Source organism: Cottoperca gobio, chromosome 16 (assembly GCF_900634415.1).
Source record: "Cottoperca gobio chromosome 16, fCotGob3.1, whole genome shotgun sequence".
Classification (NCBI taxonomy): domain Eukaryota; kingdom Metazoa; phylum Chordata; class Actinopteri; order Perciformes; family Bovichtidae; genus Cottoperca; species Cottoperca gobio.
The window spans coordinates 21,944,001-21,966,978 of NC_041370.1; the positions used below are offsets into that span (position 1 = coordinate 21,944,001).

A 22,978-nucleotide genomic window follows, 5' to 3' on the forward strand; every position below is an offset into this window, starting at 1 on the left:
GAACGAGTGGTAGGCGCTATTTATAGAACCAGTGGTGGAGGTATTCAGATCTTTTACTTCAGTAAAATGACTAATACCACACTTAAAAAATACTCTCTTACAAGTAAAAGTCCTGCACTTAAAATGTTACTTAAGTAGAAAACATTTCTACATTTACTTGTAATACTTTAGGTCCTGACTAGGAAAAGTATTACACGTAAAAGTGCTCAATGCAGAAAAATGTCCCTTGTGTCTGTTATACAACAACAGTATATTATATCATTATTATTACTCATGTATTGATGCAAAAGCAGCATATTTCTGCTGTAGTTGGTTGAGGTGGAGCTCATTTTGAACAATTTTATATCGGACTGCAACTAATGATTATTTTCATTATAATTATAAAATTATAAAGCAGCAAATTCTCACATTTCAGAATCTGTAACCATGAATGTTTTTGCATTTTTGCAAGTAAATTAATTAAATTATCAAAATAGTTGACAATTAATTATCTGTCAATCTATTAATCGACTAATTGTTTTAAGCTATACATATACATTTGTATATAGATTTTGAGAAAATAAAATGTGTATACCAGCTAGATAATATCTCCTCATAGATGCACTAATTATATTTATGGCCCATACATGGCATACCAGTTCAGGAATATGATTCTCTCACCCATACATGTGGGAAGGCCCCATTGGCTGATATGTATGGGTATGTATATATATATGTCTTCCTTTATATTTTTGTTCATACTTATTCAAATGTGCTTTTAGTGTACTGTAAGATGGCCCTGCTGAATGCCAAAAGACAAATTGTGTTGTCTCTAAATATTGTTGGTTGTACTACAGCTGTTGCTCACCCTTTAGGTGAAGTTGAGCCATGAACTCTTGCTATGATTATAATTGGCATACTCAGCATTGATGAAAGAGAAGGATTTGCGTTTTGATTAGCAATAGACTTGACTAGGTTTTTATTCAAAATTTTAAAAACAACTTTGGCTAATTACTATACATTTAAAGAAGATAGTTAAGTCCTGCTTTTCTCACCATATACCAAGTTTCCTAATTTGGAAGTTATCCTATTCCCTCAAAAGTATGGTATTTCAAAGATTTCATTATAATTTTTTATACCTAGCTACTACCTGTTGCATTATTTCTCCCTCTTCATTCTGATGCAACATTGCTGCTTCATTCTGCTTCATTCGAAACAGGTCCCCGCCATTTTATGTCCAAGAGGGAAGAACATGTACTATTCATCTAAGTTTACTTAAAGCCATCTGTTTTATAGATCCTAACATAGTGTGCCGTGCAGCGAGAAATAAAATAAATAGACAAAGTTGTCCAAACTTCAAATCATAATAGCTATATGAGACAATTGAATATTTAAAAGTGTTGCAACATTACTGTTGTGCCAGTCACTGACAAATATATACTTACTGCAGTCACAAAAACTCTGTCTGGTGCAGACTTTAAAAAGCAAGTATCGTGCATTAATATCATTGGACCACTTTTTTCTGTCACGATTTAGTTGAGGCACCGGAGATGGAAACCCCAAGTTAAAGTGCGCATGCCCGCGGGCTTTTCCGACTGAAGTCTGTATAACATTGAGGATGATAAAACAAAGCTCTACCACACGGACGATGGACAACTCAGACCGTATTAAAAACAGCAATTTCAATCAGGTAAGATCTTTTAAAAAATATTTCCACAACTGGCACCTGTTTAAAGTTATTGTCCCCCCTTTGTTACAGGGGTATATAGGTGTAGTAGCCTATACCGGTATTTATAGTGGGAAAGAGGTTTTACTTTGTTTTCCGGAAGGTTGTGGCTTTTCTATTGCTTGCTCGAGTTTTGATTTTCAAGGGACTCAAAGTAACAAACAGACGTCAGCTACATCTACAGTACGTAACTCAATATATTACTGCTGCTCCTGCACAGTGACCATGGAGGCAGTTTAGATAAGTCATTTGGTTATAGCTCTTGATAATGCTCGAGCGAGATAGAGATACAAAACTACAAGTGTTGTCGCCGGTATAACTGAGTTACCGTGGTTGCTTTGACTCAGTTTGTTGGAGTTTTGCTGTCTGTAGAATTGTCTAGAAATGGTGTAAAACAGTTTTAGATATAAAGCATTTAGTATGACGTCATTATATAGACTTACTTGTTTGTTTGTTTGTTATCAGCTCTCCTGTATGTGTTCTTGTTTTACTAAACAATGTTCTGTGTACACGAAAGCAAAAGTAGTAGCCACAAAAAACCCAACTCTGCTGGACTTCCATCTTGCTGATATATTAATTAGACGAACACATTAATACACACAGGCTATGGTTCGTGTTTCCAAGATGGATAAGAATAATACTAAAACAAATGTTCTTTATGATAAAACGTTGTTTTAGCTAACGTAGTACCATTTCCGTATTGCTAGTTGCGGTGACAAAAAGAAAAACCCCAGCTTCAGAAACGTGACCTAGAAAAACAGAGCTGTTTTTTCATACAAAATGTCCACTCATTTACACTGTCTTCTTCTTGCTAGAATGAAATGCTATTATTTAGTGAGATTTTAAAGCTTAGGGGATTTCTGTTTACTTCTCTCCATTAGGTGATGACTTGTAAAGCCTCCAACATGCAGAGAGTCCTCCAGGATGTGCAGAAGTGCTGCAGAAGAGCCTGCCAGCTGTTCTGCTGCCCCTTAGACCCTCTGCTGTGTGAAAAGGCCACAGGTAAAATTCATTTCTATAATATTATTCTTATAATGACAACCATGAATATTGTTTACATTATTTTGTGCTACTCTCAAGTCATTGTCCAGACTTTAGATGTGACTGCTATAGAGTCTGCCTTTTTTTTTCTAAAAACATGATGCACTCTTACTTTATCTGTACTCATACTGTCTTATTGCAGCATGTGTGCCGAAAGACAATTTGTCATTTGTAAAAATGTAACTTTACCTCGCTCACTGTCTTTCCAGCTCAAGATCATGAACCTGCACAGGATAAAAATACACAATGTAAGTTCTACTTTTTATGTTTGATTTCTGTTTTTACAATAAAATGTTCAGGGTCTTTATTTATTCCTCAAATCACTTTATTTCATCCTTAGTTTATCTTATTTTTCTTACAATTTAAGGGAGATTTATTTTTCACACTAGCCTTATAGCACAGCCTTAGGAGCATGCCACATTGATCATAAACACTTTCTTTGCTTTGGTTTTCATATAAGCTGTCAGTAAAACAAGCTTTTCCCATATATTCAGGAACTATTAGGAACTTTATGATAGTGACGCATTTATGCTGTTTCATCACTGTGGAAAAATAACTTCCTTATTCATATTCTCTTCCCTTTTCCCCTTTCTGTGCCTCGCCCACTCATAAACAGTGGCACTCCAGAATCCGGCGTCTAATATTTTGATTGTGAACATAATCAACTCCACCTTGATAGACTGCGCCATTGGGGACGGCACCTACCCATCTGTGATGGCTGAAAGTCAGCCTCTAATGCAGGAATCTGGGCTCCAAATGCATGGTGGGTAACAGCAGAACCTATTTTGTAGCAATTTCTAGGAATTTAAAATAATTTGAGCTACAATTTATACTATGTTATGTTGTTTTATCTTTGTAGGAGTTGTACTAGACATATCACATCACTGAAAAAGTGAAAACATCTCATTTGTTCATGTGTTACAGATCAGGCAAAGTGCAACTGCAGCCGTGGACAGCAGGGGGCAGCACAGACTTCTCGTCCTCCTCTCTGTACTCCCCTTCCATCAGCTGAGCCTCCGAGCATCAACATCCAAAGCTCCAATCTCAACTGCGTCATCATCGGAGACAACAACTATATGCACGCGGAGCAGAGCAACTCGACTGAAGCAGAGCCACAAGTGTGAAGCTTTGGCCACACAGAGCGGACACACACTACACACTCTAGCAACACCGTCTCCAAACTCAGACTTGTTATGGGTTTGGCCACAATTGGCTTTTTTACTACATTTTTTAAGTATTGATTTAAAAACATAACCATAGTTTATCACAGTTCTCCAAGTGTTGTAAGAGTTTAAGCGTGCACAAACAAACGTCATAAAATAATTCTCTTCAGTAAAGAGGTTTCCTGTTTTGCAATGCCAGATCTTCTTCTTCTGTCAGATGTGAGGACATAAAACTGGGAGAAGTAGGACATTTTACCGTGTACATTTCATACATGGTGACGTTCTAATTATTCATCTCTCTATGACCATCTGATCCTTCTGTAATTGATGTTCAGTAGTCTGACATGCTGACTAAGGACAGACAACTGGCGGAAGGATTCATTTAATCTGTAAACAATTTGCACGTACATCGTTATCATGTCATGATAGAGTTGTTGACTGATGTTAAAATGTATGGCCTATGGTCATTAACAGTAGATTACTTATTAGTTTTCATGGTTGGAAGTCATTGACATTTCTCGCATTCATACTGTACATAGAATATAGAATAAGAGGACTTTCAATCAAGGTGCTTCTATTATATTTTATGATATGTTTATTTATGATATAATGCTGATGTGTTTATTTATGATATGATTCTGATATGTTTATATATGCTATGAAGCTGATATGCTCCATGTTACCTTTACACAGTGTACTACTTTTCTTTTATATTGTATAAGATAAGTTACATTTTTTATGTTTGAAATTACAACAAAAACAGTTTTTACCATTTAAATAAAGAGTCAAGAAGATACAGAGATGACTGTTTATTGTTTTTGAATTCTATGCAATATTTCAATGTCTCAAAGTTGTGTTGGAGAAAACTCATTTCTTCTTCTTTCCTTCCTTCTTCTTCTTGCCTTTCTTTTTTTCCTCTGCTTTTTTAAAACTACCGAGGCCGCGGCGGACCATGCAGCCTCTCCACCACGCCTGCACCTGCAGGGTCAAAGTCAAAACCCAGGCTCAGAATTAAGGATCAAGAACCAAATTACAGAAACTTATTTTGTTTTCTTAAATTAAGATAGGGAGAGTCTAAAATAGGATTTTCCGTCAATTTGATATTACAGAAGCAAATCCTAACTTTGGGAATCCTATTTTATCTCAGGTTAGGAAATCCTAAATGATCTGGGCGTAAAGACGTTTCTGTAATACTTTAAACAACCAGAGCGCTTGATCTGATAGGTGACGATGGTAAGGCATGGATCTGAGATCTGATTAGATGTTGTTACCTTGGTTGCAGCTCTGGCCTCCGCCTGCTGTTGAAGCAGCCTCTCATGCTCCTCCCTGTCCTCCATCACCACCTGCTCCATCTCCCTGAACTGAACACATTTCAGCATCTCATTAAAGTTCATCTCATGGTGACTGTGCATCCTGTTCGGCATCGGCAGCTGTTTGCTGTGTCATGTTCAGGAGCTGCTCACCTTCCTCTTCATCTCCACCAGTCTGTCCAAGTTTACTGTTCTTTTGCAGCGCACATTGTTGAGCTGCTGCTCCTTCTCCTGCAGCATCTGCTTAGTGCACTGCTGCCACTGCTGCAGCTGCTGCTGCAACTCCTCAAACAACAATAGCAACAGTTTTAGTGATAGTACTGAAAACAAAAAGATTATCTGGTGCTTGTGCAAAACATGACCAACAACTTAAAAAGCAAATTAGAGGGATAGTTCCTTTTACCTTTAGTGCTATTTATCAGTCTAGATTGTTTTGGTGTGAGTTGCCGAGTGTTGGAGATATCGTGCGTAGAGATTTCATGTAGGAACTATTTTCTTTCTACCGAACTACACCTGCCAACCGTATCAACGCGCAGAAGTAAGCATGCATCTACTCATGGACGAGAGGCTTGTGACAGCACGAAATGTAAATATTAATGGCGACCTCCTCATCTGACTTTAACTTTAGCTAGCTAAGGACATGTATAATAATGCTGTACCAACCTCACGTTGATTCTGCAGGAATTTATCTGACTCCTCGTGAACTCTCCTCTCCTCCTTCAGCTGTCTCTGCAGCAGCTGAGAGAGAAAGAGACAACTGAAGACATGATTTTGACAACACTTTAATACTTCACCCACAAAATGACCATGTGTTTATCAATTACTCACTCCCTGTTACAGTCATTTCTTAAAGAAAACTTTGTTTTTGTTGCATGCCTCCACGGTGAACAGAATAAAAAGGGAGAAAAGTCTTCATATATTGAAGTAAATGGGGGCTGTGTTTAACAACAGAAAACCTCCATCAAAACATCCCTTTACAAACTCTCACACAACTTGAGAAGTACAATCCAAGTCTCATTTATCCAGTCCTGCTTGGATGGATGGACTGTTAGACCCACCTCCAGCTTGTCATCCAGCAGCTTCTCAGCCTGGCTGCTCTCCCATTGTGTCTGCTGGAGCTGCAGCTCAATATTTCTCTCCTCAAGCTTCTTCTTGTGGGCCATCTTTGATGTCAGCTCATTGAGCTGATGACACAGATCTTTGGCCAGCTGGGACATGTCCTGAGGGGAAGTATGGGACACCTTGGATTATTCACCAACTTCAAGAATAACATGTTTGAGTTTGTTCTCAAATAAAGGGTCAGTGCACCCAAATGAACAGATTCTCACCCACCCCTAACAGCCATTCATGCAGACAGCTCTGATTTTTGGATCTGCTCTTACTTTCTCACCTCTAGTTTCTCATTTTTCTGTTGGAGCTGCTCTTTCTGTCTCTGTAGAGTTTCTTTTATTTGCACCAGCTCACTCCGTGCCTCTCTGGGTGAAGACACTCACACATTAATGATACAACACAGACGTCCTCCTTTATTTCTTCTTTTTACCCTTCTTCCATCCATTTCTTTCCTTTGCTCTCAAAAAGCACACTACATCATGTCAACAAAAATCTATTTTCTAGTTATTCTTATAATGATTAGGATTAGTATTATTAGTATTTCTTCATATTGCACTGATGAACCTTCTCATGTCCTCAGCCTTCTTCTTCTGCTCCTCTTCCTCCACCACCTGCAGCAGAGAACTGAGACTCTGCCTCTCCTCCAGCTCCACATGCAGCCAGGAAACGTGCTGCAAAATGTACTGACTGCAGAGAGAGACAAAGAGACAAACTTAGTCCGTTTTTTAAATATGTTGTTTGAAATAGTCATGCACAGATAGAAAATAATATGTATCTAACATATTGTAATTGCACTGTAAATTAACAATCATTAGTTATTTTCCAATAAAACTAATCAGTTTAAATGCAACAAAGTATTTCCGAATGTTTGTTTGTACTACTTACCAGTCTCTCCTCAGCTTCGTCAGCCTGGCTTTCTCCTAAACATGTGCACACACACACACACACACATACACACACACACACACACACACACACACACACACACACACACACACACACACACACACACACAATTAAACACACACAGTTACAGTAATACATTATTTTACTCAATACATATGTCCAGTAAGGTCATGAAACTGAGAATAACCTAGCATGAAAACATTTTATGGTCCTCTGGTCTGTGAACATGTAGCCTGCCAACACAGTGAAGTCACCTGTGTCGCTGCATCGTCTCGCTCCTTGCTGATCTGCACCGTCAGGGTGTGTCCCAGTATGTCCAACTGGTCTGAACAGTCCTCCAGTACAGCTGCCAGTCTCAGACTCTGAATCCGGGATAAAGACATCCTGTGAAAACTGAAGAGATAGATATGTTGTTAGAAAATACTCTGTGATGGAAAGTAACTAAGTGCATTTACTTAAGTACTGTACTTATGTACAATTTTGAGGTATGTGTACCTTACTTGAGTATTTCCATGTTCTGCTACTGTATATTTGAACTCCACTACATTTTGGAAGCAAATATTGTACCTCACTATATTTATTTATTGCTTTAGTTACTAGTTACTTTGCAGATTTGGATTATTAATACAAAATACGAAGAAAAAAAACAACAACGAAGTAGTATATAATGTAATTAAAATGAGCTTCAGCTTTAGCAGCTTTGATGAAAACATAATTTCACTAATAATTGTAATCCAGTAATATAATAACGTTATATATGATTCTGAAATGGGAAATTATGCATAAAGAGCACTTTTACTTTGTGGACTACTTATTTTGATGCTATGCCTTTTCTACATTTTGACCTGTAAGAGTTTGAATGCAGGACTTTTAACAGAGTGTTTCTACACTGTGGTATATAAGGTTACTACTGTTACTCACAGTAAGTAGAATATCTGAATACATCTTTCACCACTGATAATACCAATGAGTAGGCTATGTTTAAACTGTGTATCTTTTTTACTTTTAACGATAAGCAAGGTAAAACAAAGAGATGTTTACAATGGTGTCAGGTGAAGCTAATAGTTCCCTGTCGCGTGATGCTAGCTAACTTCCCGTTTCGCGGGACAACATGAACTGTAACAGTCACTTACTTCAGTTCCCTTCGTAACAGTCACTCTCACTCTGGGTGTGTAATACTTTATCCTTCAAAACTAACAACATTATTCATTATTTCATACAACACAAGTTTGACAGTGTACATGTCACTATGGTAACGTACTATTTGTCACGCAACTTTATTGACAAGGCAAGAACATGACAATAACAGCTGCATTCTGTTCTCAAGAGAGCATTCCGTCAGATATTCAACTCTGCTGTCGTCTACAACCAGAGATTCATTAAACTACTTCTCCAGAATTATACATAGGGAATTCCATCCATCCATCGTCTACCGCTTATCCGGGGTCGGGTCGCGGGGGCAGCGGCTCAAGTAAGGAACCCCAAACTTCCCTTTTCGGGGCCACATTCTCCAGCTCCGACTGGGGGATTCCGAGGCGTTCCCAGGCCAGTGAGGAGATATAATCTCTCCACCGAGTCCTGGGTCTTCCCCGGGGTCTCCTCCCAGCTGGACGTGCCTGGAACACCTCTCTAGGGAGGCGCCCAGGTGGCATCCTTACTAGATGCTGAAACACCTCAACTGGCTCCTTTCAACGTAAAGGAGCAGCGGCTCTACTCCGAGTCTCTCACGGATGGCTGAGCTTCTCACCCTATCTCTAAGGGAGACGCCAGCCACCCTTCTGAGAAAACCCATTTCGGCCGCTTGTACCTGCTATCTCGTTCTTTACATCGTAGGCTACATAGGGAATTCACTTCCTTTAATATAAACATAAACACTAATAATACATTAATAATACAATAATACGGGGACATGCTAACAAGCGCCAAATGACAATGTATTTTTTTGACGTCATTAGTTTTGTTAGTATTTGTTCATAAACCAAAGTTTATTTACAAATTGAATTAAACACATTAAACACATTGAAGGTTTAACTTGATGAGTGCACTTGTTCACAAGTTATTACAATTGATACTGAGGGGGACATGAGTGTCTTCCTGAAATTTCATGACAATTTATTCCATAGTTGAAGACATTTTACTCAAAACAAGAAATGTTAACCTCTTGGTGGTACTAGAGGAAAAGTCAAGGATCACCAAAATCATGGGATCCTCTCTGTACAAAATGTAATGGACATCCATCCAGGAGTTGAAATATTAAGATATTTCTGTCTGGGTCAAAGTGGACAGAGCAACAGACCAACAATCCCTTGAACAATAATAAATAAAACCAAAATGTGTCATGATCGTGATTTTCGGTATCCTGTTTTATTTTTTAAATGTTCACTCCCCTGTGTGTCATGTCTTGTTTTACTTCCTGTCCTTGTGTTTTTCCCTCCCTCTGATTGTTGATTTGATCCTCCTGTGTATTTGCCTTTCTCTCCCAGCTGTGTCTCGTTCCGTTTAGTGTCTGTGTGATATTACCCCGTCTGTCCCAGTGTTCCTTGTTTGTTCGTCATCCATGTTATGTTGATGTTCTCTGGCGTTCTTCCTTGTGCTTCCTCGTGTTCCTTGTGTAATCCTCGTTTGTCTTTTCAGTTTACCTTTTGTATTTTGATAGCTTGATCCCTCTGTTGTTTTTGCTTCGTACCTTTTGTGTTTTCAGCTTTAAACTCGCTTTTTGTTAATCATCCTCGTCTTCCGCTCTGCGTTTGGGTCCTCACCTTTTCCCCACCGTGACAGTACGTACAGACCAGAAACATGGACCCAGCAGATGTCATGAGCAATGAGCTTTATGATTTAACATACACTTTGATTATAATTTTTGGTGAGTGGAAGTGAAACACCCTGTTGGAGCATTCAATCGGCTGCGCTGGGGTTGGCGAGAAAAGAGATGGCAAGGAAGCCAGAGTTAAGTAGTCTTTTGCCTGAGTGGCTCCAGGACTTTGTAGAGGCCCCACTTTGCCAGCCTAACCCCTCCGATCCTTCTGCTCCACCTCCTCCAGCCGAGCTACGGCAACCCCCTCCTCCAGTCGAGCTGCAGCAACCTCCTCCTCCTGTCGGGTCGCACCAGACCCCTGTCCCTGAGCCATTTCTGGGCACTCGCCTGGCCCTGGGAGGCTCTTGGAGTATCCAGAGGACTTCCAGGCCTCTGAAGAGGAGATCTGAGACCCCAGTGATGTTGGGTTTGAGAGCGTAAGAACAAGGTTATACTGCGTTTCTGTCTAAATGTATAGTTTCTAGAGTCGTGGTGTCATAATGATGGTATTAAGAGGTGGAATAATTCAGGTAGGACTGTGTAGGACATCACTGAAGGCCTAGGTGTGAAATGCACGGCCCGCCACTGCTAACTCGTCTTTCCGTCTGTCACGCTCCTCTCGCCTCATCTGTCTGTATTCAGAGTCGCAATGTTTGCTGGTTGGAATGCACAGATTTGATTGGCTGAGTAGCATCACGTGGGATGGCTTAACTCGTGCATGCAATTGGTCTGTGAGTTTCCTGAACCGCTAAACTAGTGCCGTAAAAACGAGAAAAGCTGCGCCGGTTAAAATAGAAGCGCCCCGTCAAAATTGAAAATTCCTTAATAATTTATTGATTATAGGTCCTGGTCCGTATAGGTAGGCGTCTGGGTCCGGACCCGGACCGCAGTCCGCCTGTTAGTGACCTCTGTTATAGAACATCAATTGCAAAGAATCTGTAGTCAAATGTTTCACTAGAAGTCCATTGTCACTTCAGGGATGAACAATGACAAAGATTAGCTGCTCTTACAAACTCTTTTGTACAAACAGCCTAGCTGGTAGAGCAGGCACCCCATGTACCTTACCGCAGTGGCCCTGATTTGAAGCCAACCTGTGTTCATCCCCTCTCTCGTTCTCCCTTTACAGTCTATCTAGCTGTACTATCCGATAAAGCAACAACAGCAAAATCGCAGAGAAAATGTTTTGAGATGAGAAAAAGGCCCATGGGCTACTTTTTTATGTTTTTTCTGTCAGGCCTGAGAGTGTCAACTGGATACTGCTGCAAGACATGTATGGCCCCCCAGCTCATTGACAACCAGCCCGCTTCACTATCAGATTACTTTTGGACCCCGTCATCACTAAAGGGGTTTCCTGTACTGGGTAGATTACACTCCTGGCTCAGGTTGTGACATTCTGGATCCAGCCCTGAGAGGGCTGCAACTAACGATTAATCTGTTGATAATCTTCTCGATTAATCGATTTGAGAGGCTGAACAGTAACAGTATTTTCTGCCATTTATGCATGAAAAATGACTTTAGTGATTAATTGATTATCAAAATAGTTGGCAATTATTATTCCATTCATCAACTAATCGATTAGTTGACTAATTGTTGCAGCTCTAAGCCTGAGCTGCCAGGAGGGACATCAGGAGTTTTCCCAAGAGAAAGACAAAACATGTCTTTGCATAGTGGTATGTTTAAATACAGAACAAAGAAGATACTGTGATCAGGTATTGCATTACAGTTTATTGTTGTAGTCATCATTTGTTGCACTCTCTGCAGAGAGTTACAGCTTAAAGGTAATACAGACTGAGGGTACAAGCTACACCGTAGTACATGCATGATGCAGTCACACTGTAGTTTCTTCTGTGGATGTGCCACTCCTCCCCTGAACACACTGACTGTACTGGGATAGTTTCCCTCTCAGAGAAACAGATCTACAACAGTCTCACGGTCATATCATCGAAGCAACACACACACCTGATCTGCAAACCATTAGAAACTAAGTATGTACAGCTACAGTAGATGACTGTTCAACACGTGAGTGTGATTATAAAAGGCAATTGTTAAGGCAGAAATATCTTAAGAAGGAAGATGAGGAATGTGATGAAGAAAAATATATACATCCAGGCCAATACTGAGACTCTGAATGATGAAGGGAAATCATAAAGGCATCTTACAGTATGTGTTGCAGAGCAGGACAGGATGTTGTTGCTGCTTGTACAGTGAACTGTACAAAAACATGAACATGTTAATTATGACGCCTCCGTACACAATGAAAGCAGGGAACTAATCGTAAAGAAAAGTTAACGAGTTAATACATACTATATATTTAGCAACGCAAAGTTACATTTAAAAAATGCAAAAATATGCAGATATTTCATGTAAATTAAAAAACAGAAAATTCTGACACATGGTACTGCATGTAGAAATGTTTCAATACCGGCTCCTGTGATTTAAGTAAGTTGCAAATGAACATATAGTAGGAATATATGGTTAAGAAATGTGCTTTAAAGGTCCTAAAAGCCTTCTTTTTTTTCTGCTTTTTTATGTCAAAGTGTGAATAGTTTGGGTTATTTTACACAAGAGATTTCTGTATTTATTTTTTTCGTCACTTGTTTGAAGTGGGCGGAGCTCAGTTTTTAACAGATGATGTTATGTACTTACTTGCACCAATCAGGATTTAGTAGTGTGGAAGTGGCAGTTGTGGAGGTGTTTGCTTATTGGGGCACTTCACAGATTTGACACATAAACAGTTTACTTGTCATGAGCAATACTGAGCCGGTGAAAACAGAGTGTCTTGTGTTGCTCTCAGAAGAAGCTCTTTCTGTGGAGTTTGGAAGATGTGGGTATTTACCAGACCGTAACGTTTTAACGTAAATGGAGTTGCATCATGGGAAATATTTTTTCATATAGGGACTAATGGAGATAGAGAGACACACACACACACGGAAGAGACACAATATCTCAGCCTCTGCAGCTTCAATTTTCACCATTCTTTTTATAAGAAGTCCCCTTACCTTATGGAAGTGCAGTACTAAAATAAAATCTGATCAAATCTTATCCACACAGTCCTGATTAAACTATATTGGAGTGATACTTCTTAAGTCTAGAATAATCAATTTGAGATATCAAGATTTGAAACCACATTTTGTCTCAGCAGTTTGTTGTAAAACGACTGCAAACACGCATCAGAAAAAATGTATATTCTTTGGATGACTGATAGATTATAAAGCTGTTACTGTTTGGCACTAAATCAGCATGAAAACAGATTATGTTTTTAAATGTGATGCAAAAAACTGATGTGAGGAAACACAGACTTTTTCCTCTTGTTCCTCAAGAAAAGCAGAAGCATTCCTTCAAGTATGCTCAGTGAAAGGAAACGTGTGGGGAAGTCTCATTGACCATCATCAGCAAAAGAAAACTCCAAATTAAATACAGAGAGTGACTTCATTGAACAATCAGTTACTGTATACGCACATGTGTAAAAAAAATGTACAGCTTGATTTCCCATAGTGTCAATCTCAGTTACAATAAGATCTGTAGACGCAGACCTCGTGTCTTCAGCAGAGCCTGAGGAAGTCAAACTCATCAGTCCTTCTTCTGTCTTGTGCTTAAAGATTTGAATGTGAGTTGGGTTGGACCACGCTGCTGTGTCATCAGAGGCAACTTTGACGTTTGTCATCAACAGTTCTTGTCACTTTACTCAAAAGTCTGTGGCCAGAGATTAAAGGATCATCTATGATATGGTAAGAAAACAAAGTGTATGCTGTTGTCTGAAGGAGCTATACACAACGATCAGGGCACAGCAACAAACACCACACATTCCACCACCGAGGTTCATATCTGACTGAAGTATACATGTACAGTAAAATCATATCGAGTGTTGAGTCTTTATACTTGTGCCATAGAAGCTGAAAGCAGCCAGAGCGAGAGAAGAAGAGTTTAGATCTCCTTGATTGTCCGTTCAGATGGCCGGTACTCCTCCCTTCCTTTAGGGGAGGACAGGTAGAAGGACTGGGTCTTGCGTTTTAGGCGAGCTCTCTTGGTGGCCAGTGACAGGCTGTGCTTGCTGGAGGCGATAATGTCAGTGATGAACTTCTTACAGTCCACACACACCTCCATGGTGGCCCAGTCCTCCGTCAGCTCTGAGGGGAGCTCCAGTTCCTCATGAGACTTCAGAGAACCGTGCTTGGAAAACCTACATGGGACAGGAGGACAGCTTGACATGAACAGTATCAGAGAACTATTGTTTTTGTTGATTTTGTTTTGTTTGGTTTACTTTGACTGATTGTTGAAACTATCCAGGGTTTGTGTTCACGGGCAACACAATCCGTGTGTGTTCATGAACACATTTTGTAAAGGGTCACTTCACTTCACTTCTATTTACAAAGAAACATATTTTCTCACTAACGTATAGTGGTCATGTGAATTGCTTTAATTTCATTTCATTTTGGGGTTTTAAAGTGCGGCCTCCCCAATAATGCTTTTTTATGGGTCTTTAGGTTAAGTTAATCTATGTTTTCGGCTTAGTTTGTCTATTTGATGAAATGAAAATAGAGGGTGAAGCAAGTGCCAGGGAAGAACCCAATCCATTTTGGAGCAGATCCGAATGACGGAGCGGATACACAAATTATGTTTCACTTTTGTTAACATTGCGAGATAGGGCTTTTGTGCTGCATTCATGTGGTGTCTGAATAGTTGTAGAAAATAGTTGCCAACTGAGAAAATATAAGCCCCCTCAAGTCGAAACAACAATTCAGAAACAGATCTCAACTTGTTGTTTAAATGCTCTGAGCAATAATATACAACATCTTCTTTGTAGGATCTCCATTAAGACTTAAAGCTCATGATACATCAGAAGTCGGAAGAATGACGTCCCAACTCAGGAAATGGGACCATCTGAGGAGCATGTGAATGCACTATTGGCCTTGGCGGAGGTCTGCTCCGTGCCATTCTAGCTGGACATGCTTTTAATCATTTTATCTGGTTTATTCTTTTATGTTTTGGAATCTAAATACTTTTAATTGTTTGCTTTAAATATAAAGCACTTTGTGTTTATGAAAGGTGCTATGTCAATAAAGTTATTTATATCATTAATACAAGGTGAATGGAGTTTTGGAGCTACCTGCATAGTATTAAGTGTAACAAGTACAGTGTACACTGCCTGGAGAGAGATGCTGCTGTTGAACTCCCCACCGCTGCATTGGGGGGAAGGAATCGATCTCAGAGACAGAGATCTCAAAAGCTGTGCAAATAAAAGCAGAACTATCTGCATAGTTTGATACCACTGGGGTTGAGAAAATATGATTTTCTTTTTTGGTAATTTGGATGAATAAACACTTTAATTGAGTTGTTTATTAAAGATTAGAAGAAATCATTCCAGCATTTTAACAAATCCTGAGAAAGTAGAGATGAATACCTCTGGCCCCATGTACCAAACACAAACATGCAAAATGTGCTCCGAATCCAGAAATGTGCACATGTAGTTTTTTCTTAAGAACCAATAGCTTAATAACATTTTTTATAAAAGCTCTTTAAGTCATTTTTATTTATCTCCAATTAGTTGATAATATTAATAAATGAAGGTTCTATGTATCTTTTACTAGCTCTGATTATAGTACGTCTCCACCACTAGATGTCACAGTGACACAGTGTACGATCCAAAGAAACACACAAGTTTAATATTGTTTGCATATACCTAAGTATATGTGTATTTAGCTTTTGTATATGTTTTAGCATTTGCAGAACTTTATTTAAAACTTAAATTTGTATTATAATACAGTATTTTCTGTTTGTTTTCCTCTAACGCCTAGTTTCCAGTTTCGTTTTGAGTCTGTAATTCCGTATAGTATTGGGACTATGCCCTCTAGTGTTCAATGCAAGGAAATACATCTTTTCACAGATGGATCTTTTGTGTTTTTTGCCGCCCAGTGTTATGAAATATGTGCCTGGAGCTTTACCGAAACAGAAATGGGACCAATTTATATATACTTTATATATATATATATATATATATATATATATATATATATATATATATATATTTACTATATCCATTGATATATGCAGATAAATGTAGGTAAATTAATGTAATAATGAACGCTCCATCTTTTATTTAACTTCGATTTAAGTGGTGTAGGCTATGCTAACCATATATGTAAGCAAAATAGCATACTCGCAATTACAATGACTTTCTTTTTGATTATACAATCCACAATTTGACTATCAACATAGTCAAGAAACTGAATTTTCCGCTGTGGCCACTCAAGGTATTGCATTTCAAAAGCATTTCCCCGTAGACCACCATTGTAAAAGGGATGTCTGTAGAACTATTGACACCGACTGCCAACAAAGTCAATTATGACTGTTTCTATTATAATTTTTTTAAATATTTTTTCCTCGAACTGAGAAAAGTGATTAAAAAATCTATGACATCAGCACAATGGCCGGGTGGGGTACATGGGGGAAACACTACTGCGCATATTCAGAAGGCTGCATACCCCTGAAGTAAACCCAGAATCTGGATAACTGTTGTATGTATGTTGGTGTATGTGCCAAGCGAGCAATTCTAATTGGATTGAATATATCCAGGTCTTATAATACATCCATGACTCAGGGCTATGTGGAAACGAGGCGTTCGGGGCCACTGTACCAACATTATGCAAACTCTCTCCAGGAGAATTTGTAATACATTAGCACATAACATGCACTCCTGACAGACTGAATCATAGTTTTCTTACTTGGACATGGTCTTGTGAATGCTGTGGCGCTGTGGGCTACTGGAGGATTTCTCTGATTTAGCAGCAGCTGCTGCTCCAGAGGCTTTTCTAGCTCCTTTAGATGCCCCCTTTGTTTCTACTTTCATAGTGGGGGGTTCTGCGGCCCCTCCCATTGCTGACGGCCCTGGCCCTCCAGCCACAGAGAGTCCTTGTCCTAGAGCAGCCATACTTACTCTCTCCCTGGGGAGAGTGTTGGTCGAGCCAATGGAGTAGATGGGCAAGCTGGAATAAGGTTTGGATGGCAGCCGCATCTTTTAGAGAGGAAAGACATGAATGTAAAAAAGAAGAAGCATAATGATTACTGAGAAAGAATACTGATGAGGTCTACATGTTAATAAAGCTTCCTTTCCTCACCTCACCTCACAGGTTGGGTGTTTTAGGGTGCCATTGTGAACGAAAGGATTTAAAATAGTTGTTAAATTATTTCAGTAAGCAAGAAACGATTAAAATGATACAAAAGAAAGCTTTGAGAGCATCAGCAATATAATATGACGCTAATAATGTTTTAACTGATAGACAAGATATACAGTTGTGAGCCTTTCAGACAAAAAGGGACAACGGCACCACTGCCCTCTGAAACCTATTGTTTCCAATGGCTTTCCCAGCATCGAGCAGAGTTGGGCATCCTATGAGGTGCGCTGAAGTGGCTCAAACAAGTTGTGTCTGAAAGGGCCATTAGTTTGGGCAAGGGTTTACCTTTAACAGCCCTTATTTTGAATTAGAAGTTTTTTTTAACTAAATTTCAACTTTTTGAATGGCACCACATTACTGATCAGACCAAATGGAAATAGGATTTCATGCTGCCCCCACAGCTGATTACTGTTGACTGATTAATTTATTCAATTAGACTCACCTTTTTGCAGCACTGTGCACACACAGGTCTGCAAGATAAAAAAGAGTGGAGGAAGTGATGAGTGAAAACAGTGACACTTCCTTCTGAATAGTTTCATTTAAAATGCAAAAGATGAAGATAATCATGTATGATGTATATTACTTTTTGCAAAACTGGCAGATGTAGGACCAGGTGAAAAGGGAAAACCTTTTGGATCGACAACAGAAGCAGAGCTGCAATAAAAACAAAATGAAGACCACGTTAAAATAAAAATAAATCAATGGAAACATCAAAAAATGTGACCGAAGGTAATTAGTTGGAAGGCAGAAGAAAGATAAATGTGCTCTGTCCCTCATAGTGAAGTCAAGAACGGTACAGCCGTTCATCCAGCATTCATTAAGGGTACTGCATCTATTCACTGTTTTTTTTACAATACATGCTAAAAGCAGCATTTACCTTTCCCTTCTTCATAGCGGTGTAGATGTCTTTGTACTGCTGGAACTTCTCCAGCTCTGCCTTCACCAGCACCTGCCTGATGTGCATCACCTCCTCCACCGTCAGAGACAGACACTCCACAGGAAAACAGAACTCCTCCTAAAGGGAGGACACACACACACACACACACACACACACACGCACACACACACACACACACGCACACACACACACACAGTGCCACGGGGGAAGAAGAAGGGAAACTGTAAACCCTGCTTATCTATTTTATATCTCCTCCAGTCTGGTTCATGAGCACACACTATTGCTTTCTTTTTTTATTCCAGCTCAGTTTTTGGATTATACTTTATGTGACAGCACATGATAAGCACAAGTTTGCGTGTGAGTCTAAAAGCACATTCCATTCCTCTACGATAGGTTTGTTTTTCCACAGTAAAGCGACATATGAATGTTTTTATTTTCGTTTCCTCAAAACTGTCTGCCTTTGCGCAATGTTTACATAGTTCCTCCTACCCTCCCATATTTCATGGCTGAGGGAACATATGACATATGCTGAAAGGAAACTCATGTTTATGTGGCATTTAGTTTGTAAAACAGCTTGTTTTACCTCTGCTTTCTTCTTCATTTGTGAACTTTCTCACAGAGGACAGTTAAGATAATATGATATATATCAATATTCAGACTAATGCTGCTGTGTTGTTTGTCCCAGTGTTTGGAGCAGTATGTTCAGCTGGCTATCATGGAGGATGGGGGGGCCCCCATCACCTGCCCAGATATGGCCTGCCAAAAGGCTGGAGTGCTACTTGACTCTGAGGTATGCCCTGCGTAAAACCGATGATATGTAGGTCATGAGTGAAACCAAAACAAGCAAAGAGTCTTCAGAGGCCATAAAAAAACAAAATAATGTTTATTCTCAAACATGTACTGAATTAAAAATCTGTTGTATACAACCATGTGTTTTTGGAATATGTATTTGAATTTCTAATTTGCTGCAAACTTCTAAAGAAAAATTAAGTTGTATTTTCACGCTTGTGTTTTTAAAACTGTGTGGGCTCGATTAACATAGAATAAGTGTTGTGAAAAGTTGTGTATCCAGCCTTAATGACATTTCTGAGGCAACTCTTTTGAGTGTAGCCCGACAGAAAGTGAAACTCCATGAACTGACACATCGTAGATACCACACAGTAAACACGTCAGAGAAGAAGCTCAAACTGCTGATTCACAAGCAGATGGAATTCTGCTCCTCAGTTCCTCATTTGTAATGTTTTTCTTGAAAGAATACAACTGCATTAAGAAACCTTTTGTAAAAGAAAAGAGCTCATTGGACTTTCCTCTGAATTACAGTAAAATTGATTTGATTGTTTACTTTCTATCCACTGTTATACAGTAGGAAAATTAGATCAGATGTTAGACACACAAAAAGTATTAAATGACATATTCAGTATGTGCAGACCTTTGCAACATCTTTCTTGTTGATCATATGCAGATGTCCTTTTGCAGCTTTTACTACAACATAAGAATGGCATTATAATTGTTGCTTTGCTGGCTTTTTTTGTTGCAATCTTTTTTCTCTCAGTGGCTATTCGCCAGTACTGAGGTGTCTTAGAAATAATGCAGGGAATTGCATTTGCCATGGCCATGGCCAGTTAATCCCGGATGATCTTCGAAGTATCAGCTTCTCAGCAACCATACAAATTAGCCGCATTTAAATCTTGACCACCGTGTATTTTGCATTTCTTACTTGCTTCTTGCATGCACACAACATTCAAGTCGTGGCTCTGAGTGAATACAACATGACTAAAGCGCCTCTCTGTGCTGTGTGATTGCAGATAGCTAGCTTGGCCGCGGACGATCAGGTGGAGCTGTATCAGCGTCTGAAGTTTGAGAGAGGTATGTATTGTTGCATTAGCATACTGATGACTGGTGTGAGGCATTGGTCTATCTCAGGTTGCACTTCAGCTGGTGTCATTACACTGGGCAGCTCCACACAGTGCTGAGCTTTACATGTCTGGGATAATGTGGAGCCTCCTGCTCTCTTTCCTATTCTGCTCTGGTCCAGTTTTACCCAGGAGGTTACTGAAGCTGTGGCCTTAATACCTTCAGTTAAACCAAACAATACCAGCAGGAAGTTATGCAAGAGGTCCATGTTACTATTCTGTTAAATTTAAAGTAATGATTGTTCCATTAGTTTGGAAATGTTTGTGAAGTCCGATTGTATCTCTGTTTTGCCCCGGAGGCCTGCGAGGGAATAACTGTTGAAATTGGTTTCTGTTGACATTTACAAATTGCAAAATGAGGTTCGTGAGTAATCCCTAATCTAACACACAGCTCAGTGTTTATCATTTAGTGCACGCCATCCCTCTGCACCTTTTAGAGCAGCCTGTGTGTGTTCAGACTACATTTGGGTCATAAAAAAGTTCCCATTGTTCAGTGAAGAAGAAGGCAGATTCAGAGAGGGTTCGTGATGCGTAAACAACTGGAGTGATGGGGAGACGTGATGGCAGCAGCCATCCAGGGCAGCACAGTTCCTCACAAACTGGGCAATGATTGTCTTAAAGGACCGTTCCAACAGGATTGGCTTTGTTTTCCCCCTATTTAATATTTTCTGTAGTTATATACATCCCTGTAAACAAACATCTTTATTTACTTTTAATAATAAAAAAGTGCAGCGTAGCCGAGACATTACAACAAATGCTCTCTCTCTCTCTCTCTCTCTCTCTCTCTGTCTCTCTCTCTCTCTCTATGTCTCTCTCTCTGTCTTTCTCTCTCTCTCTGTCTCTCTCTCTCTGTCTCTCTCTCTCTCTCTCTCTCTCTCTCTCTCTGTCTCTCTGTCTCTCTGTCTCTCTCTCTCTGTCTCTCTCTCTGTCTCTCTCTCTCTCTGTCTCTCTCTATCTGTCTCTCTCTCTCTCTCTCTCTCTCTCTGTCTCTCTGTCTCTCTCTCTCTGTCTCTCTCTCTCTCTCTGTCTATAGTTTCTACACTCTCCTCTGTCAAATGTAGGTGAAAAATGGCAAAAAGATCTTTAACAAATAATAATAATAACAATATTAATATTAGAAAAGGTGAAAAATGAAAGCCATAGCTGTGTAAATTGTGTTTAATTTGATGGACTGTGTCTGGTGGAAGCATTGTGCTTTGGTTTGTTTGTTGTAGGGCTGAACAATATATCGTTTTTTTATGGATGGCTCAATACCATCTTCACGTGTCTGGCTTCTTTGATGAGTTTAGAAAAACACTCTGTTATAATTCATTTATTGTGAATTAATGCAACATAAAATGAAGACATTATCAAAAAGCATCCCACCACCAGCAAACAAATGATTTGTTCAAAACTAAAGATGATTTAAATGACATTTAGTTAAAGCTAGTTGTGTTTGAGTGTTAAAATGAAAGCAGAGAAGTGAATGATTATTAAATTAATGATATTGTTCACTAGCTACAGTATGTGATCACACCTCAGATACAAAGCAGTGTGTCCTCTGCCTGCTCTAGAGGGGAATGATCTCGAGTGAAGCAGGAAGTATTAGGAGAGGATGGACAGCTACAGTTATTATGCCAGGACGGACTGAGGGAGACTAGCAAACCTTGGCCGACTCTCTTCCTCTGATGTAAACGGCCCTGCACAGAGCAAAACCTGCCTTCATCCACCCCAACACAAATGCCTCGATAGGGTGGGTGCTCTGCAAAAGGTGGAGAGCGGAGGGAGAAGGGCGGAGGATGAGGAGGAGGAGGAGGGGGATCCAGGGACGATATGAAGCTACCATCCCAACCTGAATGAAAGATGGCTCCTGGAGTTTGATAAAGTCGCACCAGAAGATAGTGTGAGCGCACACAGTAGATTTGATCAAAGAAAAAGGGAAGAAATCAAGGATGTCACCGTTCACGCAAATATAAGGGTAAAAGAGATGACAGTGAGTAGTTTCAGTTCCTTCACTAATGCTTTACTGAAACGATCCTGATCGCTCTCTCTCCCCCATTCTCCATTTCTCCATCTTTTTGTCTCCATTATTAAGTTACTGGACAGGATCTGTGGCTGGGTTAAAACTTTGCCCGGCGCATAGGACAAGCTTTCACTTAGCTATTTGTATATGTGCGTATATGGATGTGGATATATATACATTTGTATGTGTATACTGTGTAGGTACACAATATATCTTCACTAATGTTGTTCCTTTTGTTGTATTTCTTTATTTTACCGTCAATGTAGAAACTTACTATTTTTATTTTATTTGTTTATTCAAATCTGCTGTTTTTATGTTTTTAGTCTTTATTTACTTATTTATTAAATAGATTTTTATTCAATCTTTATTAAGTTTATTTCTATATTTCTTTGTGAATATTCATCTGTAAAACACATTGGACTGCCTTTGTTATGTCTGTAAAGAAAAAATGTATAAATGAGAAGAAAATAAACTACACTGTCCTCAGAGAGCCGACAGTAATATGCTATATGCTATATATATATATAGTATATAGTAATATGCTCTGATACTGTCTGATAATGTGATTTTGTCAGATTACCAGCGCTACTGTTCTTCTAAACAGTTTTAAAATGATAAAACTCTTACCATGCCACTTTTTTACAAAATGTTTTGCGAACTAAGTATTTCTTTTAATGGTACATTACATCTACTGAGTCTACACAGTATGTGGAAAGATGTCTGACTCACCAGAGACTTGGAGCTTTTTTTGCAGGGCAGCTGAAACTAGTCGGACGTTGGTCGGGGTTTCCTTCTCGATGGAGTGTCTCCTCTGGGGCGTCTTACGTCTCTCTGGCTGGGGTGTAGAAGAGATGGGCAGGAACATGGGGGGAGCTGGTGTCCATAGAGGAAAGAGAAGTTAAACAGAGAAAATAAGGAAGCTTAACAGGAAATATTCCATTGATTAGTTCATTCAAGGCTCAAG

At 39.4% G+C, this 22,978-nt stretch overlaps 3 protein-coding genes and 1 long non-coding RNA gene across 7 annotated transcripts in view; 2 read left to right on the top strand and 2 right to left on the bottom strand.

The window, feature by feature from the left end:
* Positions 1-4,726: 4,726 nt before the first annotated feature.
* On the bottom strand, positions 4,727-8,679 carry drc9 (dynein regulatory complex subunit 9). 4 transcript variants are annotated; one of them, XM_029451021.1, is made up of 10 exons: positions 8,497-8,679; positions 7,490-7,628; positions 7,215-7,249; positions 6,894-7,016; positions 6,610-6,694; positions 6,278-6,439; positions 5,883-5,957; positions 5,373-5,504; positions 5,181-5,270; positions 4,727-4,887 (listed from the first exon to the last, which is right to left on the bottom strand). In XM_029451021.1, the coding sequence occupies exons 2-10, from the start codon at positions 7,616-7,618 to the stop codon at positions 4,777-4,779; spliced, it is 942 nt and encodes a 313-aa protein (XP_029306881.1). In that variant the 5' UTR covers positions 7,619-7,628; positions 8,497-8,679; the 3' UTR covers positions 4,727-4,776. The 4 variants fall into 4 exon arrangements, with proteins under 4 accessions (XP_029306881.1, XP_029306883.1, XP_029306882.1 ...); XM_029451023.1 differs by lacking the exon at positions 8,497-8,679 and adding an exon at positions 8,369-8,493 and having other exon boundaries at positions 5,373-5,495; XM_029451022.1 differs by lacking the exon at positions 8,497-8,679 and adding an exon at positions 8,369-8,493 and having other exon boundaries at positions 5,373-5,501.
* Positions 8,680-9,804: 1,125 nt separating this feature from the next.
* On the top strand, positions 9,805-15,223 carry LOC115020937 (alanine and proline-rich secreted protein Apa-like). The gene is made up of 2 exons (XM_029451024.1): positions 9,805-10,466; positions 14,834-15,223. Exons 1-2 carry the CDS (start codon positions 10,165-10,167, stop codon positions 14,850-14,852), a joined length of 321 nt encoding a protein of 106 aa, XP_029306884.1. The 5' UTR covers positions 9,805-10,164; the 3' UTR covers positions 14,853-15,223.
* spire1b (spire-type actin nucleation factor 1b) overlaps positions 11,735-22,978 on the bottom strand; it is a 46,521-nt gene continuing 35,277 nt past the window's right edge. Inside the window, 7 exon segments of the mRNA XM_029451019.1 lie at positions 11,735-14,209; positions 16,752-17,041; positions 17,644-17,671; positions 17,785-17,855; positions 18,079-18,216; positions 22,744-22,779; positions 22,781-22,887. Of these exon segments, the coding sequence (XP_029306879.1) occupies positions 13,954-14,209; positions 16,752-17,041; positions 17,644-17,671; positions 17,785-17,855; positions 18,079-18,216; positions 22,744-22,779; positions 22,781-22,887 (926 nt within the window). The 3' untranslated portion in view covers positions 11,735-13,953.
* LOC115020938 (uncharacterized) lies at positions 18,634-21,895 on the top strand. Its single transcript, XR_003833698.1, has 3 exons — positions 18,634-18,889; positions 19,905-19,965; positions 21,566-21,895. It is a non-coding gene; the product is annotated as an uncharacterized LOC115020938 (long non-coding RNA).